Genomic DNA, 19,673 nt, shown 5'->3' with positions numbered 1-19,673 from the left:
GATTACATTCAGTCTATCATTATTACGAAAAAGTTTATCCCACCATCTTGAGTCAGTTCCTTCGCCATGGTTTTTTTCATTCGCCCCCGTATTGCTACGAAATACTTATCACTTATGGTCTCATAAAAATTTGAACCTGCCTAAGAGTAGGTCACCTATAACTCCTAATCATTAAACTCCCGGTAAGGCTTTTGAAGCTCGTTATTGATGACGGAACAATAGTATTGCAGTGATATTGCAAGTTTTGAATAGTTATTTGACAGAGTAACGTTATCTGCGACTTATCAGGATTAACCATGATTTTAAATCTAGTTTTAATTTTCCAATACTTGTACACGTCAAATTAAGGGTTGAAACTGAAGGTCACAGTTTTATCCATGTCCGATTTTATGGAGTTAATTTTCATCTTTGAATTGTACCGAAATTGACTCTTCAAAAATGAATTTATGTAGTCTAACATGGTCAAATCTGTCCTCAAAGCGCAAGAAATTGCTGAAAATCATTCGAATCGAATAACTCATATTGAATCCTCGCTTCCATCATTCACGTAAGAAATTTTCAGGCTCGCTGAGTATATTTTCTGAAATCTGATTTTGAATGAATATTAAAAAGATTGTGAATAAAAATTGCAATACCAACTTCACTGAATGAATATTATACCTAAGTCACTTATTTTTAGTGTTATCAATTTTCACCTGAATGATGGAATCTAGTGGCGCTGAGTGTTTGTTAAAGAGACAATAAGTGCGGGAGTGAAAAATTATTCCACATAGTCCGGTGTTATAGTTTTCAAGATGGAGTAAACGTTAATTTTCGTAAACGTGTTATCGATTCGGTTAATTTTATAATTTCTTAAAGATTACACTCATCTGTGAAATTTCACACTCTACGAAAAACAGATAACAGTGACAGTGCATAGATCACCTGACAGTGGACCCCTGAAAGTGTTACTTGCGAAGGAAACTTATGAAGGGCCTCGCTATCGCACCGAAAACCATCTCATCCGAAATCAGGCATATTTGGGACATTGATTGGAAGCAGTAAACGGTAGGATTTTCATAAATTAGGCCACGCTGATCAGATGCTATTTCCGATAAATGTTATACAACATCAACGAATCGCATCATTCGATTCTGGGTATTCCGATAAAGTAATTGCTGCAAGATCGATAGTTATAGAATAAAGATATTATTAAGGGATCGTTCTAGTGTACGGATCGGAGAATAGTTGATATTCGCGACTTCTTTTTCGATAGTTAAAATACGCTAATCAGTCTGATTTTTCACGTCAATTCGAAGCACTCGTGAAGAACGGAAGATAAATTTTTAAACGTCTGTTTTTTTTTCACATTTTTTTAACGATTGAAAACGTCTTCGAAAAAAGGAGTCCTCACGGTGTACCTACACGATTGTGGCCGTAAATGTTTCTGAAACAAAATTTGTAGAAAGTTTATTAATTTGTAGGAAAGCCGGTATCTTGCTATGGAGTTATTGTTTTCTTTTCTTTTTTGTGAAAATCGACAAAATGGCAGTGGTCTGAAAAAACGATATCGACTATAGTCTGTTTGGTCGACAGTTTCGTTAAAAAAAAAAAATATGAAGATTTGAAAAAAGCTTCCATAGTAAAATAAAGAATGGGATGAAGAATATTGTGTTCAAATTTGAGACGTACAGCTTGGAAACTCCTTCTTTGCACCGTTTTGAAAAACCACGTTTCGAGAAAAACGCATCTAAATTTTCATACAAATTGTCTACTTACAAAAACTGAAAAAAAGGTGTCTATTTTTGTTGAGAATCTTACACTAGGATGATTCCTTAAAATTTGGAACCATTTTTCCGGCGTACTTATGAGTGAAAACATCTTTTGAGATTCCAAATTAAAGGTTGCTCTTTGTACAGAAAAACGTATTTTGACGATTTTTTTCCCTTCAGTAGAACGCTTCCATAGATAGAGGATGCGCAAGAAAACGGATGTCGGTATAAAAAAACCGAATTTAACTCAGTACATACATTTTTTGTTTCGAAAGCCGGTCAGGAAGGCTAAAAAAATTTGCCAAAATTTCATAAATTACAGAAAACATAGGATGTGATAGTGATAATGCCGAGTTTTCTTTGAATATTAATGAATCCCTGGTCGGTTGGTATTAGTTTCGGCCCCCCAGATAATAATGCGAAAGTCCATTGTTTATACCTACTTGAATCAAATTGCAGTGCACGTCTCAAAGAGATCATTATTTAGGCTCCAATTAGATTTCTATGGACCCCGAAATCGATTCCATCCAAATCATACCAAATCCTGTAATTATTGAAGTTTCTTTGAATATCATACCTTCCTCCAACAAGTATATATTTTTTGCATCAATCAGTAAGATACATAGATTTTCGCAATCTTTGCAGTTATCAATGTATTATTGGATTGAATATCGTTTGTAAAATACGAAATTTTCAGAAATTCGTGTTCGTCATCCATTACGGATGCAGGTTTTTTTTTTTTAACCCTCTTTGCTGACACAATATTCATTAAAAATGTATTAATAAACAACACTGTATTGGCATGTACAATCCATACCAATTTCAAGTGAAAGTGGTGACAATTTTTAACCACGCAGCAGCATTTTACGTAATATTTTTTGAATTTTGCCTTTTTTACGCATGTAATTGGTCCGATGCTGAAATGCTATCGGCGAAAATATGTCATCTTCTGTAGGGTGAGTTGAATATTGTAGTTGAAATTTTTGACGATCACCAGGTTTATTTTAATTCATTTTAAATTAATTTTCCGGACGCCGGACGAGCCGATGAAAATTTATTCAAACTCTAAATAACTCCAGCATCGTGTAAAGTCTGCAGGGTGATTTAATTTATTGCCCCAAGCGAATATGTCGAAAACGAAAAGGGAGAGAGGAAAAAGTTTTATGAAACACTTGGGAGGGGCTGGAAAAAAAAGGTGATGCTGGTCTAGGTTTACTTGTGGACTGCCACGTCTCCCGAGATTTGGCAAGTTATAGCTTTCAATTTTAGAAAGAAACCGCCTATTTTGTGTACGAGAAACTGATGACGAGCTCAGCTTCTGCACATCTTCATTATTTCTTTCTTTCTTTCTCTTTTCTTTCTGACACAAAGTTGAAGTATCCAAGTGTACATGTTTGGGAGGAAAATTTGAACGTTAGTAACAGGAGAAATTGACCGATTTGACACAATTATACTGCCATCGAATTGAACATCATGTTGGACTAAGTTTCTTCATCAATATCAAGGTCGTGGCTACGGAGAGATTTTATTCAGAAATTTGTTTTTTAAATCTTGGACAACATGTCATTCAATCTTTTTCAACATCGTAACGTCAATTTCTACAGTTCAAGTAATAAATGTTCTCAGATAAGACTAAATTTCTTGTCAATGTGGACAAGATTTGTGTTATATCAGATCAACTAATTTGATTAATTTTTCCGTTACTGACTAACGGATTTCTCTAATTTCGTAGATTCGAACGATCCAGTTGCGCGTGTGTCAAAACAATCGTCAACAAAAGCGAGAAAAATGATTATGTCGGAAAGTTACGTGAGTTGAAGAAATTGATTACAAAAAACAAAATCAAACAAAGATATTGCAAAAATTTTCGTTCGACTCTGAGTTTCACTTCAATCTGACTATCAGCTGTATTGCGTTGTAATTCATGAATTGAAACATTGTTTTTTCTTACAATCTACCGGAAATTTTCTTTGAAATACGATGGTTTTACCAGATTTGTGATATTTTTTTTATTGATAAACGTTATAGTTGAAAATATAAACAGCACTGCAGAAACTTCTTTGAAAATTCTTCTTTTCTTCAAAAGTTGATATTTTTATGAAAAAAAGGTATCGATATTTAAGAAATTGCGTAGGAAAGCTAAAAAGTTGTACTTTGGATAAGTATTATTTGTTTCTCAATTTACTCAAAAAATACACTCTCATCGAGGTACGAAAGTAAGCGGTTTTTGGTGTAGTGAAAAAAAGTTATCCAATGAATTCATCATAAATCTCGTAAAAATAATGTTCGATAATGCAGAAAGTACTTGTTATAGATGATATTGATGAGTATAGCGTGAATAAACAACATCAATTGGTTAAACAGTTTTTTTTTTTTTTTTATCAAATCATCGTCAAATTTTCCGTGATTCAAGTGAAATTATAAAGAGGGATTAGAACATGTGAATATTACAAAATAAACTTAAATCGTACAGAAACCATAAAAAATCGTGAATTTCAGTAAATGAAAAACTTAATATCGATGTTTTTTGCACATCGGCTTATCACATCTTAAACATTTATAAAATGTTTTGCGGTCAAGCGAAATGGGAGACAAATTGCAGCGTTTCTGTGTAACACTGATATTTTACTTTTGATCACTTTTTCAACTGAAAACAGATCGTTTCGGACAAATTTTAATTTTCACAAGTGTTGGATTTTGTGACGTTTCGTACGGACTGGGTGTGAACGACCCGACTATAATTTTCCAAAGTGTTTGACTTGAATAACAATGGCAGACTGACGCTGCCAACTGACTCCGACTGTTAGGACCTCAGAGATTTTCCCCCCTCCAGGTCCAGACCCCACCATCGACTTCATCCAAAATGGCGCTACTTTCAAAATTCGCTTTGGTTTTTTCTAACCCAGTCCGTACCCTGAGGGTCAATCAGGCACTTACATATTTTTTTAAAATCTGATATGCTTGTTCGTTCCTAGAAACTCAACCTTGATATTAAAAAATGCAAAAATTCAACCGTTGGTTCGAAATTAATAATTCAAATTGATTATCACTCATTATCACCGATAAATCGACTGCCTTCGATGATTTCAAAGATCTTGAGTTCCTTTTTTTTTTAAAGAATATTGCTGAGTATCTTATGCATTATCCAATTTGCATGATATTTTTGAAATTGCTCTATGAATGGGATTTTGACACAGTCAGTCGGAATGACGTTTTCTCAACCGTCACTGTAAACAATTCTTTGTATGATTATAAAAATTTATTGATCTCGTTAACCGTATTAGCGTTTTACTATCGTGTAAGATTTAGACTAATAGAAATCCCTATGACAATCAATCAGAAAAATGTTCTGTATATTCCAAGTTGATGTAGTTCTGAGTCATGATGATTTCACACGCCTGAAAATCTAATGACGGAAAATGTAACAGGGAATTGCAAAAAAAAAAAAACAATTGCGACAACTTTTTTTACATTGCTGTAATGCGGTTAACCCAATAAGAGCTGTTTTCATAAGTCATTACGAAGACCGCCGTATTTCGATTCTAACCTCGTCCGTGTCGAAAAATTCTAAATTTAGATTTTCCAATCCAATACCATGACGCTCATTAGGTACTGCTCAAGACTGGCATGTAACACGCGTCAGGGAAATCTTTCAATACGACAAAAATAACACGCACGTTAATACTGTGATCTGGCGATGGCGTCTATCGAGGGGATTTCAAATTTCAGTAGTCACAGCTCGTGGGAAATGAGCGCTTTTAACTGTATTTTTGTAATTCCCTCAAAATCGTTCTGTAAGTGGTGAATCGTAGCGATGGGGCGGGGCTGAAGTTATGAGTTTGAAAAATTCCGAAAAGAACTAACTCCGAATTATTTGGTGGAGAAACTTGAAGTAAAGAAATCAAACTTTTAGAAAGATTAAAGTTTCTAATGGTCGGAAACCTGACGGCTCAAAATTCCAAAATGCAAGATACCGAAAATTGAAGTTGCGATAGAGCAGAATTCCGAAATATGAAGTTTCGATAGAGCAAAATTCCGAAAATTAAAATATCCTCACACAGCATAGTTTACTCAACGAATGGGTGTAAAAAATTAGGAAAACCGAAAATCTAAAACAAAGAAAGATCCAAGTGGTAAACTTTCACCAAGCCAGAAATTCACAGAACTGAAAATCTTCGATCATTCGGAATTTCGATGTTTCAGATTTAAAAATTTTCTCATTTTCGGAACTTTGCACTTTCAGAACTTTGAGTCTCGGGTTTCGGTCTATTCGAAATTTTGATGTTTCATCAAAGTTTGATTTCTTTACTTTAAGTTTCGCTAGCAAAAAATTCAAAATTTGGCGTTTTCGGAACTCTTCAAATTCGAAATTTCAACTCTGCTTCCAAGATGACTAATTTAATAATGTTGTGACAGATATTTAACCGATATACATGGTTTGGATAGGACCACATCCTAGAATATGAAACACTTGAAAAATGAATCAATAGCCAAAGTTACTTACTCCGGTAAGCCGGTCTCAAGAATATAATATCCACCTCGCTCTCATTTCTGATGTCTTTTTAGTATAAAAAACCTCACAGCGAGATAAATTCAATTATATATACGATCCTCAAATAGCGTTGATTTCGAGCGAAAGGAAAGATAATCACAAGGTATAATTTTCGCCTTTGATGTATTAGGATCTATACGTAACGCTCGCGTAAAAAACTTCTTGGGAATCTTCCGCGTGGAAAATACCCAACCGTTTTTGATTGATCACTTCAAAGGACATTCGGATCACATACTTCACTTTACAGAGATAGCAATCAAGCTCCCACAGGACCGAGAAAACTTCAGATTCTGATAGTACTTTATGTTATGTTTGCAGTACGATAGGATGAAAACATAAATAACCAGAATCCGAATATATTCTGCATTTAAATATCGGAAGCAACGGCAGTGTAGTAAACGAACCCACTGATAGGATTGAACGTGAATTGACAGAAGAGTCGAACAAAAGTAAATCTTGAAAAACATGCTGAACCATGTTTGTACGAGGATGTGTACGAAATTGTTACTTTACTGGCATACTGGTGCGGTGGAAACAAAAGGAACTAAGTTTCTCAATGGAAAAACCCAACTTGTGAAAATTCCAGCCAACGAAACTTACAAGTAGAAATTTTTCTCGGTGTCGTCGGGTCAAAAAGAAGAAAACTCAAATGTGCGTTGACGTTTCGGCTCTAATGGGGGGGGGGGGGGGCTTCTCGGGAATAGAACCATTTATTGAAAAAAATTATATACATATATATTACAGCAGAATGTGATGTTATAAAACATAATACTGAATAAATTGAAAGTTAAAAAAGGTAAGGGGATAGAATCTAATGATATTGTTATAAAGGGTGAAATCACCCGTTTTGCCCCCTCTTTAATGATCTAGTAGTCAGCATAGATAAAAGACGTTTATAAACCTCTTATGTCTTTAAAAAGAATAAGGTTGCTGCGCCAAACAAACTTTATTGTAAAAACAGTCTTGTTTCAGACTTTAAACAAGAAACACATATCTTGCATTAAAAGCATTTTTCACGATATTTTATTCACGCTCTTGATTTCTTTTGATTTGATAATAAGTAAACTCGCGGATCCATATTTTATTAACGTAACGTCCAAAACGTTACAATATTTTGACTTACATTCGGACACGTAAAACCGGCTTCAGTGGCGAAAAATAAGAAAATTTGCGTCGAAGAACAAACAGAGGTCAAATTGAGAGCTGAATCACCATCTACGAAAAACAGTTGAAATCAAAAATTACATTCAAATCCATCAATACCGGAATCATTCTTTGTAGGTGACAACCCAGATCTCATTTTGACCTTTCTTTGTTCTTCGTTGTGAATTTTCTTATTTTTCGGCACTGATGCCGGTTTTTTACGTATCTGAATGTAAGTCAAAATACTATTGGATTCTATTCCTTTACCTTTTCTTTCTTTGAACTTATTCAGTATTATGTTTTGTAACATCACATTCTGTTGTAAAATATGTTTAATCGTTCTATTTCTGAGAAGCAGCTCCCCGTTATGGCTTACGATTAAACGTTAAGTCACATTTAGTTAAACCGAGAAAACTTTCTACGTACATTCCACGAGGTATAGAAAACTCCCCGTAATAATAAAAAAAACTTATAAGGTATTTGTCTTGTAAACGTGAAAGTAGAAGTTGACGTTTCATGTGCTATGTGCGGTGGCGTAATTAGGTTGTCACTTCCCCTCGTTTCTCTATGAACTTCTACCCTTTGCTACTTGCTCAGCCGAAAACTTGGTATTAAGTGATTAAATTCAAGGACAACTCAGCCACTTCTACACAAATATCTGTGAACAGCTGTTTCTCACTCAGCTCTATCAAATTTTCTATTACACTGATGTTTTTGAGTACGTATTTTTTTTCCTACGTTATCTAAATGCGAAAACAATGCCACTTGCAGATCCAGCCTTAAAATTTACCGCCAATTCACGCGTTCAAATACAATCACTCATTCGTATCGGGAAAAGCCGTCATTTGTACTAAAATTTCCTTTTTAGTTCAGATGAAGGCCTAGTAACATATAAACTTGTTAGAAAAAAGCAATGATCAGAGGTGTTTCTCATCTATTTCCGTAACGCATTTTCTTTGCGACTTTTCCCCAGTCAATCTGAAAGAGATTCACGACTCCTCCGAAAAATCTCAGTCACGTTTCACGAGTGGTATAAAAGCTACGGATCTGATCAGCTTAACTGACTTATATATCTCATATTTATTTTTTTCTCATTCGCAATTGCTTTGATACATGGCTGTGAAAAATTTTGTTTTCGCAGCATTTATTCCAGTAATCGAAAATCAATTCTTCTTAATATGTTAAAAAAAATAAATAAATAAAATAATCGAGTACGGTTTCATTCAAGTCAAGCAAAACCTTCACTCTGCGGTTTGTTTATCAACATTTCACTAACCTCTTTGATGTTGTTGATGAGACACCCTGAAAACTATGCTACAAATATAGCGGTGCCTGAATAATTTCACAAAGCCAGAAATTGTTAAGACTGACGGCTTTTGTTTCGTTAAACATAAAACTAAGTGTAATTTACTTTCGATTTTTTCCAACGACTTGCAAACATCTTCAAAAAAATTCATCACCTCTGTTCTCTGAGTTGTCTGAGCACACCGTCACTTTGTTCCCACCGCAGTGATACACGTTTTTTTCACTTTTTCACCCTAATCTCATCCGTCCGTTCATCACTTGTCACCCTTGTGCCTTTCTACACGGTTTTACGGGGTGGTGATAAAAGTTCATGAATATTGTATGATTGATGAAACTTATAAGATTTATGCGAATGATTTTAACAGCATGTCCACAGCATCTCGACTGCTGGTTTAGCGAAATAAAATATTGTTATTGCTAGCGTGTTAGTATTGTTTGAAAACCAAAATAAAATAGTACTACCCACAAATACGATTATTTATAAAATATACAAATTATATAGTCAAATTGTAATATGTCCAAGCAATGTTTCTTGCGACGACCAATCTGATACGCACATCACTAAATGCGATTGTTCGTAAAAATTGTTAATATTCACAAACGTAATTGGATAATATACACCTGTTATCCATTTATTCTTCACAGGTTACACAAAAGTGACTGAAAGACTAGAGTTGAAATATGTTTCGTGTAGAGTAACGACAAATCCGACTTATATTGCCTGTAATCAAAAATTAACTGGCCAATGGTCATCAAAGGCCGATAAAACTCCCATTAAATTTTGACGTCATTCTACGAGAATGCGAATTTCACTTCCTACGTCGTGATGGGAGTATCAGCTAGATCGAAAAAAAAAATGTTACCCAGGATTTCTTAGTCGTGTTTGTCTCCCTGTAGAACGTCAAGTCTTAGTGATTTTTATAATTTAATTTCCAGGGTAAGTAATGTATATATAATCATTTCAGCTCTCTGCGTGATTTAGGGACCTCTTTTGTCGCCAAAAAGCTGTGCTTCTTTTGCCGCTCGATTCGTTGCCGATCGGAGTTCAAAGGCTCTCTGTCAAATAATTGGGTTATTAAATAACACGTAGTAAATTACTGTATTAACGTATGTATACATTTCAAGTAAGACACACGAGCGTACACTCGGCCGTGACCGAGTCTCAGGCGAGAGTCAGACATTTCCCCGCCCGTTATACGTCGCTCGTTATGACAATAATGATTACAATCTTATGTCTATGATACGGTATATTGTCAATACGTATCGCGCACATGTTATATATACCTCGTCATACATATCCACACATTACACTCTCGGAGCGTCATTTTTAAAATTGTCCAAAATCACTAACTGCATGGTATTCCATAAGCTTGAAACTATAAATTTATGCCACAAAAAAATGCATTTTTTGATGCCTCTGAAGGGAGTGCCCTCCTTAATTCACGCATGGTATGTCATACAAGACGCATTCTATGTACACTAGGGTGGTCCTTAAAAAGGTTATTTCCGAATTTCTATGCTCCCAACGGCCTAAACACTTCCGTATCGATCAAAAAAAATCACAAAAATCCTAATGTTTGTCCCACGGCGGCCAAAGTTTTTACACTACACACGTTAGTTAAGTGTGTAAGGGCTGTAAATTTTTTGTGATTTTTTTTTTTTTGATCGACATGGAAGTGCTTGGGCCGTTGGGAGTATAGAAATTCGGAAATAACTTTTTTAAGGGCCACCCTAACGTACATACCTGTAATATTCCGAACTGTTGCCAGATTTTCGCGAGTTGTCATTTCGAAACATTTCAAACGTTCATTTCAAAATGTAAAAATGTGTTAAAACAATTGAATTACCTGATAATTGTAGGACAACCCTTACGATGCTTTCGATTTATTTGACAATTATGATTAACTTTCTCTTGTATAGTTCTATTCGCTCTAACAAGACCACGTATTCCTCTTTTTCGCCTAGCTGTATATGCTTAGCTGTGAGCAGATCAAGATGATAAGACAATGAACTAGATCATCCGTATATCCGCGGCTGATCATATTTACTTTCATAACGTTAATGCATCCCATTCATCATTATTGACACTATTTAATTTATCGAGCCCAACTGGGGTAACTAGTTTTATAAAACACCGCAGTTTACCGTCATTTTTGGCAGTCGTTATACTTTCTTCCCGTCATTATTAATTACCGCTCCGTTCCGCATCGTTTCGCACCATTTCGTCACGTCGAATTACTGAATAGCTATCTCGTTGAATTGTAAGTAGCCTTGATCGTTTTATGTTTCATTGTATTCATTATTCGTCGAAAAATCGTTGCGAATATAATTAATCTCAACATCGGAGGCTGCGAGCCACATTATTCATATTTCTCGAACCAACTTGTTTAAATTATTGCCATGATAGCTCGTTTTGTTTATCGCCAGATTCGCCTGCGTAACCTAATTTATACATTTTTTGTGATAGTGTCTTATTCTCACAATTTTTACTGTTTTAGAATTGTCACCCAAATTTCTATGATATTTTTTATTCAAGAAATCTTACTTGTATAAAATATTCTCTCGATTCTAATGATTTTGTCATAAACAATAGACATCTTATTCATTTGCTGACCTTCTACTATGACCCATGTACCGAGAAATCTCTTCCTCTAATAAAATAAATCAATCGTAGTATATTTTATAATCATTAATTCTGATCAACACTGCATTAGCAATAAATGTACCTCATCATATCCCATCTAAGATAGTCCGATCATTTACGTCTGTGATTGAGCTTCAAAACTTCATTCGTGGTAACTCTTCAACTCTTTGATTTTAAGGAAAACGGCCTGGTCTCATAAAAAGTACTCTCCAAGTGTGACGTTGCGATCGGGATAGACTGTAAGCAGGTTACGAGTAGATCAGATGAACCTGAGCTTCAAATTAAAAAAGTTACGAGAATCCATTTCGTAATGATTGCAGCAAGTTCATCGTGTATGAGAAATATTTTTATCCATTTGTTTATTTTTCTTCTTTTTTTTTGTTACCCTCGATTTTTCTAATCATTTCTCTCTGTAACCGTATAAAATGTTAGATACGTGTAATTTGAATAAAAACTTCAACAACCTGTTTTTCGAGGTGATACTTGTAGCGCGAGGTGTAACTGCATGAAATTTAAGAAAGACAATTGAAGGGGGAAATGTAAGCATAAACAGAAATAGTATATTGTGTAACAGGTCTAAGGAGATGACAATTTCCGCTGAGTGTGAAGTTTGCAACATGTGTCAAAGCGAGTACCTACTGTAATCACATGACTCTAATATCTCCGACACACGCTATTTTTACATCACCTCTGAAGAGAAGTCTGAATTCAGAAGTAAGAAAAGTGTGACCGAGAGCGCGTAAACTTGGGATTTGGTAACAAGACACAGTGTGTAAAATGGAATTATTCAAAGTGCGCATGTACCAAAGAAATCTCACGTAGTAGTACGTAAAATATAGCATTTTAGTTCTGCGCATGCGCCAACGTCGTTTTACCGCGCTTTTCGAAAGTGGGGTACGTTACGCATGTTTCACGGGCACCAACAAAGAAACTTTCCAGACAAGCCATAAAAAAAGAAATTCATGCCCCAAATTGAAGCCGGGACGTCAGTTCCGTAAGCGCGGACCAAATCCACTTGAATTTTTGACATTCAATTTCTCCGAATCGGCTGCTTGAAGTACTTTACTTTGAAGTACAGAGTTATTTTTTTTCCACCCCCTTTCTCCCTGAAACATCGATCCTGATCAGAGTGTCATACTCAGGGTCTCTCATCAAGGTCTCAGAAATTTTTTTCTCTGTACAAGTAAGAAGGAGGTTGATATGTTGATACTGGTTACATCAAAGAACAGAATTGTACCATTTAGAAATGAGTAAATAAAATAATAACAGTACGTACAGGGAATCCATTTCTTGATTTCACCAAAGATGGAATGCCGTTTGGTTCGAAAGGAAGTGGCTAGACCAACAATTTTCATTATCAAGAGAAAGCACATTGATCTGAATGAAGGAGTTATACGACTTTTAAACCTAAAAAGATGCTCCATTTTTTTTTTTTTTTTTGGATTGGCAGAAAAGATGGTACAACAATAATATTTTAGGAAGTTGTTAACTATATATTTAAGGATAATACAAAAAATTGCCATCTACGAATATTAAAAAATGTTGACACTGGAGCCATTCTCGCGAGACAAGCGGCATGCAGTGTAACCGGTGTAAATATGAACTAAAAAAAAAAAAAAATAATCTACATATTAAAAGCTACAGAAATACATCGAGGATTTTCGATAAGTTAATTTGAACATTATTTATTAACAAATAAGTGCCCTTTTTTGGTCGAAAATTGAAGATTTTTATTCTGATAATCGCTAATTACACAAAAATCAACACGTTCACAATCTTCATATATTTCTCTAGCTATAAATATGTAGATTAGTTTTCTTTTCTTGATTCAAATTTGCGTCAGTATCGCAGAATTCAACATGTCTCGCGAGAATGACTCCAGTGTCACCATTTTTGAATGTTTTTTTATATGAATTTTTCGTATTGTACTTAAATAAATGCTTAATAACCTCCTTAAATATTATTATCTTACTACTTTTCCTTTCATCCGAAAAAAGTGGTCAAAAAGCACTCTTCTTTATTTTTTACAGTGGTGTTACCCCTTAAAAAAACATTTCCAATACCGTGTCTGGTGAATTAAATCTTTTGTATAACGCAAGCATGTTTTACGCGTCTTTTCATGCGTATTTTACGTAAGCAAAGTACTCGTTTCTATAATATTAAAGTGACTCCTAGGAGTTGAAAGTGGTCTTTTACCTACTCCGCGCATGCGCAGTCACAAACATATCTGACGTTACGCGACTCTAACCTCAATGCTTTTCTTGCATAAATAAACATGGTGTCTAGTGAAAAATCTGTAAAAAATTCGAGAACATTTCCAAGATATTTCTAGGACATTTTCAGGTTATTCAAGGACATTCAAAATATAACATTTCCAGGACACAAGAAAAATTCATTTATCAAATGGTTTCGAATGGTGAATGTCCAAAAAATTATGCAAGTCATAGCTCGTATTACATAAAACCCGTACGATGACTTAAATGACACGATGCGACTTAAATACCTCTATTTACCTTTCTATTTACGGATGCTTCACAGGGCAAGAAAAACAACAAAGATAATCCTTATGTTTATCGATCTTCATGATAAGGTCGATAAAAAAAAATTTCAGTAACCGACTGTAGTTTTTCAATGCATCCGATATTATTTTTTGCTGTGCAATTTTTCATTCGTCTTTTCATCATACTACAAATTTGCCCTCTCCTTTTTGTTTCAGAGTTGCTAATTGAGAATGCGCAATGACACAGAGAATTTACCAGTGGTCTTCGAACCCTCGCGAGGGACAGCAGCAGGACTTGCAAATGGAACCCCTCAAATTAAACTCACGCCGCCAGGAAAAAATCCCCTCGAGGTGTAAGTTTGTATTCATATTCAGTAGCCTCAATATAAACTTATTGTTACATGCCATTTCGTGTCGTACAATTTACGCAACCTGCTACAGTACTGTAAAAAGTAAGGCAAGAGCTCAAGTGTATGGGGCATTCCACGCCAATACAACCAACGTCGGGCCATCACTGTTTCTGATTTTCTTCAAAAATTTGTATGCAGTCCATTGTGATATTCTCTACAATTGGGCTATGGGAAAGTCTATTGCTATATACCCCAAAAATCTGCTTATCGTGTGTGTCATTTTATTGGTAGAGTCTGAAAAATGGTTTTCCAGATTCGAGGAAGTTCTTTTCATTCACCATTGTGTCTTTTATGAGACTACAATTTTTTCCGAAAGCCACAAGTTCTAGTTTTGTGGGAATATTCATGTATAACGATGTAGTATCCAAAAGTAGTACGACATGGTCTGTTGGAATGGTATAATTACGTTGCACACGTTATCTGCACAACAGTTTGATAATTTGGAAGCTAGAGAGTCTATATTGGAAATGAGCGATCGTAGTGGAACATTATTTTTATGCACTGTTATTTGTAAAAAATAATCATACCCATGAATAAATACTCAATTTACGAATAAGGATGATGACGGTTTTTGGCAGCCGTACCGCACAAGTTTCAAAGGTTATAGTTGCGCAAATTCTAATACTACGTGATAACGTTATTTCTGTCTCACCCAGCAACTTTTTCAGGCAGGGTAGCTGGTGGAATTTTTCGGTGTGGTGCCGTTAGCCAAAAACGCACCATATTTTATTCTAAAGTTCGTGTAAACAGACCATACAGTTTTCATCATCGAATAATTCTGAACTACGTATTCCTCTATGGAAACACATAACCAACACTAAAATCGTTTTACAAAAATACGAAAGTTCCACTAGTAACAGTAATCGTGAAAATAAGTAGTTCTCATTTCGTTTAGATTGATTCCAGTTGGTATATTTTTGTAGATATCAATCCCTATGATGTTGAAAAGCCGTGTCTTGGAAAAATCTTATGGCTCCTCTTTTATTTTTCATATTATGGCGCTTCCATGTTCAAACTGTGATTAGGCCTCAATGGCGACTGCAACGTTGTGAGAAGTCGAAGAAACTTTTGTTACGCCTGTCTGGTCCTCATTTCCCAATATCAATGTATCTGAGTGGAATAATTCTCTAATTCTTTCTTAATCCTTAGTTGGCTTTATGGGATATGAGACGAGCCCCGATAATAATTGATCTTCAACTTAAACTACTTTATATCGTGCAAACGATGCTCGCGACACCATATCTCATTAGTTCAAAGTATGTCGAAATGGATGAGGCTCGTCACAGACCCCAGCGTGCCGGTTATAATTATTTTTGTGATTGCTTATCAATTTCATTTTCGACGAATTTTGTTATTTTTATGTGTCAAAAGTTCAGTATTGTGTGTTTAGGGGTCGAGCTTGTTTTTGGACATTCTTAAATGATGTCAAATCTTATTTCGCTTACATTAGATGCTGTGCTAATGGGTAGTTAACGACGATTTTTTGTTAATCTATTTTTGTCCAAAAATACATTTCCATGCTTTTCCAGTCTAGTTTGTAATCTGTTACATGTTCTACATAAAAAAAAACATTATTTGTAAAAATGACTAATGCTTTCTTGGCTGAAATTCGTCCTTTCAACTTTTCAAATAAATACTTATTTTTTAAGCCTCGACTGTTATACAATTTTTTTCTTGGAATGTTAATCTCAAGAGTGTCCACCGACAATTTCAGCTCCAAGCAAGGAGATTTGAGAAAAATCTACAATTTTTCGTGAAAATGTTTTTTTTTTTTAAATCATTTTTCTGATTTTCCAATTATTTTATTTTCAACATTGAGTTTTACTAAAATTAGTTATAAATCATCTTGAAACAACTTTAAACGATTGGCTAGGAATTTTTTCAAGTCAAAATAATGAACAACTTCTGCGGAGGGAATATTCTCTGAGGTTGGGCTCTCAAATATCCCATTGTGCGAATCATGTTATTGTGGTGAAGTGTGCAAGTTAAGGGTTAAATTTTGCTAATCGGGATTGAGTTGGAGGATATATGAAGGGTTCAGTGTCAGAGTAGGCTAACCCACGTTGCCGATAAGGCTCATTTTAAATGGCTTAGGACAGTTAAGGTGAGCCTCATCGATAATGTGGGTCAGGCTACTCTGGCACTGAACCTTTGTATAATCTATTGACCCGGAACATGATGCGTAAATCTTCCAAAGTTGCTTCGCCGAATCAGTCACAACAGTTTGTTCAGAAATGCTTTATGTTTATGAAGTGGCGGGCGTTTTATAATTGGGTATTCTTAGCGCGTTGTATGGAAAAAAAAACTAGCTATAGGTTTCTGGTGGCATCACGTTATACGAGTTAAAACTAGATACTGGATTTTTCTTTCTAGAATCCATGAAAGAAAGTATTCTATGAATACTTGGGGCAGAGTTGAAGTTCCGAATTTGAAAAATTCCCGAAGCGCCTTATTCCGAATTATTTGGGTGACGAAACTCGAAGTAAAGAAATCAAACCTTTAAGAAACGACCAAGTTTCGAATGGTCTTAAACCCAAGGGCTCAAAGTTTCGAAACGAAAGATTCCGAGAATTGGAGTTTCGAAAATTAAAAAATCCTTACACAGCATAGTTTACTCAACGAGTGGGTGTGAAAAATCAAAAAAAACCGAAAATCAGAATGACCAGGATTCCGATCTTACATACATCGAAAATGAAAAACAAAGATAGGTCCGAATCGTGCGAACTTTTCCCATGTCAGAAATTCACGGATTGGAAAATCTTCGACCATTCGGAATTTCGATGTTAGGGATTTTTTCTCATTTCCGCGTTTTCGGAACTTTGACTTGTCAGAATTATGCCCTTTCGGCATATTGTTCTTTCGGAATTTTGTCCCTTCGGAAGTTTGCATTCTTTGATTCAAGTTTTATCACCAAGAAATTCAGAATTTGGCCCTTTCAGAACTCCAAACTCGTAATTTCAATCCCGCCCCGAATGCCTTTTGACATTCAACCGAAAAGTATGAAAGTTTGCACTGTCTGTACATGTCAGTTTTAATTGTATAAAAATGATTCATTAAAACAATTTTTGCTGATAAAACATCAATCAGATTACGACTCGAATGACAACCTTTGTTCTTTATACTACTTATCATGTGCAATCTGTAGCACTTGTATCAAAGTTGCTGAGAGACTGTTGTACTTTTGCAACAGTATTTGCACCGGCAACTGAAAATTTACATCGAACATACAACACGATCAATTCGAACATAATGAAGAATGATTTTTTGGTGAATGTGAGTTTGGTATTTTCTGAAAAAAATTTAGCGTAACACGTCACTTCTTAATCGATACTCTTGATCACTTTTTATTGAAAACACTTGACAGCCTGGAATAATTGTGTAGTTGCTATAACAAATTATAGTTCATTGTATGCTAATGTATGTTATGATGGAATTATCTCGATCAACCTGCAGTTATTTATTTCTTGCGAAAGCAACCGGGCTGCATCAATCTCAGGTTATGTTTTACAACTGTCAGTTTAAGCAGTTTTACTCGCACTTGAAAACACGTACATCATAATAAAAATGTGGTTCTTTTGTTGAATTACGGATATATGGACGTTGCGGAATATAAATACCGTTTCGAAAAGAATTCGATGAATTGGTCAAGGTTGATAAACATAAACTGCAGTATTATAAAAATTTGTAATCACGATGACAATTTTTCGGGACTAAATTTTGTTTGACATGCATATGGTGGGTCATTTTCCAAAGTCTCCGAACATGTTTCTACCTTACTTCCACCAATTTGATTTTAATTTTGAGATTAAATAGTCCATATTACAAACTACTGTGAATCCTGTTTTTCAGTTTTTTTTTTGATTTGTCTTTTTTCAGAACCATAGCATCTATTTTTAAATAATCGAATTCTTGTAATTCTTCTTCCAATTTTTAGTGCTTATAATACGTAGATCATTCATGTTTTTGTTTCATCGAAAACCCATCTACTGCCCAATTTGGAAAAGCCATATTTTGTTGTAAAGAATTTCGAATAAAAAACAAAAGATCTAATTGGGATAAAAGTAGAGCGATAAAAAACAACTTTTTGTACTTTGAAGCCAATTTTCCAAGGTTTCTTGACGTCAAAATTCAAAATTTATATTTTTTCAGAATCCTGAGGACTTTTTACGCAGGGATAACTAAGCTTCATTTTTCGTTACGTATAAAAGGGGCGCTGAAAATTACGAACAAAATGGCTTGATTTTGATTATTCGAAAAATCCATGATCCATGATTTTCACGAAATTAAGAGTCAAAAAATTTTGAAAGCAGTAGCAGTTGTATTTTGTGATACTTACTATTTACGAAAAAAATTAGAACCAAAATGATGGCGGAGACGTACAAAATTCTTCCGGGAATTCGGGAACGACTCATACGAAAAATAAAAAAAAAAACATTCTGCGTTCATTTGTGACATAAAATAAACTAATCTCATATAATTGTTTGATACCTCTTAAACTATAGTGTATCATTAGCAAATGAATTCATTCTTTTGGTATAACATAAAAAGTGTCCCAATTTAAAAGGCGTCGTCCGTTTTCAGCCAACCTAATGGTTCAATTGGAAAATGTGTCCTACAAAAGTTGTATGGTTCTGATGGGAACATTAAGAAAAAAAAAAATTCAAGTGGTCCAGCATCATAACCGGTAATGTTTTGGAAGATGGACCAGTTTTTTATTTTAATGGAATCATGGAATCATAAAACGTTTCTAAGATACATTTTCCAACTGAACCATTAGTTAGGATAAAAACGTAATGCGTCTTTTAAATTGGGACACCCTGTATATCGTTAGATATCTCTTGATCAAATTTCGTGTGCCATGTCATACGTGAAAACTTTGTTACATAATGTAATATATCTGGACCGTACGGACCGAAACTATACGTGTTTGCTGGGTGAATTGATCAGAGTTACAATAATTACGGCTGTCATAAATTTTGTTTAGTTACTTTGGAAAACGAAATATTCGCCTTCGCCAGATATTATTATTACTCTAAGCGCATTGAATAGTAATTTCACGGTGAAGGAATAAGCAATGGAACCATTTGTCAAGGGTTAATCCACCTGGCCATCAATTTGATTTATATCCCAAGACCAAAATCTTTCGCCACGCTACGGCGTGAGGCAAAGACGTACGTCACCTTTTTTCCTATCCAAGCACCATTAGGATTTTCGCCAATCGCCTTTCTGCTTATCTGATATATTTTGCGTCGTTCTTCTTCATCGGCAATTGCGATTACGATCGAAATCTACCATTGATATAACGAAAAATAGCGGATGAATATCAGCTTACATAAAAATTAGGACTGTGGAATCTTTTCAAAACATG

General features: G+C 34.9%; 1 protein-coding gene and 1 long non-coding RNA gene across 15 annotated transcripts in view; one reads left to right on the top strand and one right to left on the bottom strand.

The window, feature by feature from the left end:
• The window catches only part of LOC107218639 (multidrug resistance protein homolog 49), a 99,144-nt gene that overhangs the window by 51,389 nt on the left and 28,082 nt on the right, over positions 1-19,673 (top strand). For 8 of the 14 annotated variants that reach the window (XM_046738131.1, XM_015656569.2, XM_046738136.1 and 5 more), the window contains one exon: positions 14,112-14,248. In XM_046738131.1, coding sequence (XP_046594087.1) covers positions 14,127-14,248 — 122 coding nt within the window. In that variant the 5' untranslated portion in view covers positions 14,112-14,126. Of the gene's footprint in view, positions 1-679; positions 1,048-14,111; positions 14,249-19,673 lie in introns of those variants that run through there. The other 6 variants (XM_046738096.1, XR_001525574.2, XM_015656571.2 and 3 more) reach the window with 4 other exon arrangements.
• LOC124294151 lies at positions 1,045-4,854 on the bottom strand. The gene is made up of 3 exons (XR_006904041.1): positions 4,381-4,854; positions 2,195-2,295; positions 1,045-1,426 (listed from the first exon to the last, which is right to left on the bottom strand). It is a non-coding gene; the product is annotated as an uncharacterized LOC124294151 (long non-coding RNA).

Source organism: Neodiprion lecontei, chromosome 1 (genome assembly GCF_021901455.1).
Source record: "Neodiprion lecontei isolate iyNeoLeco1 chromosome 1, iyNeoLeco1.1, whole genome shotgun sequence".
NCBI lineage: Eukaryota > Metazoa > Arthropoda > Insecta > Hymenoptera > Diprionidae > Neodiprion > Neodiprion lecontei.
Note: the sequence above shows the minus strand (reverse complement) of the source record. Positions and strands in the feature narration are given on the sequence as shown.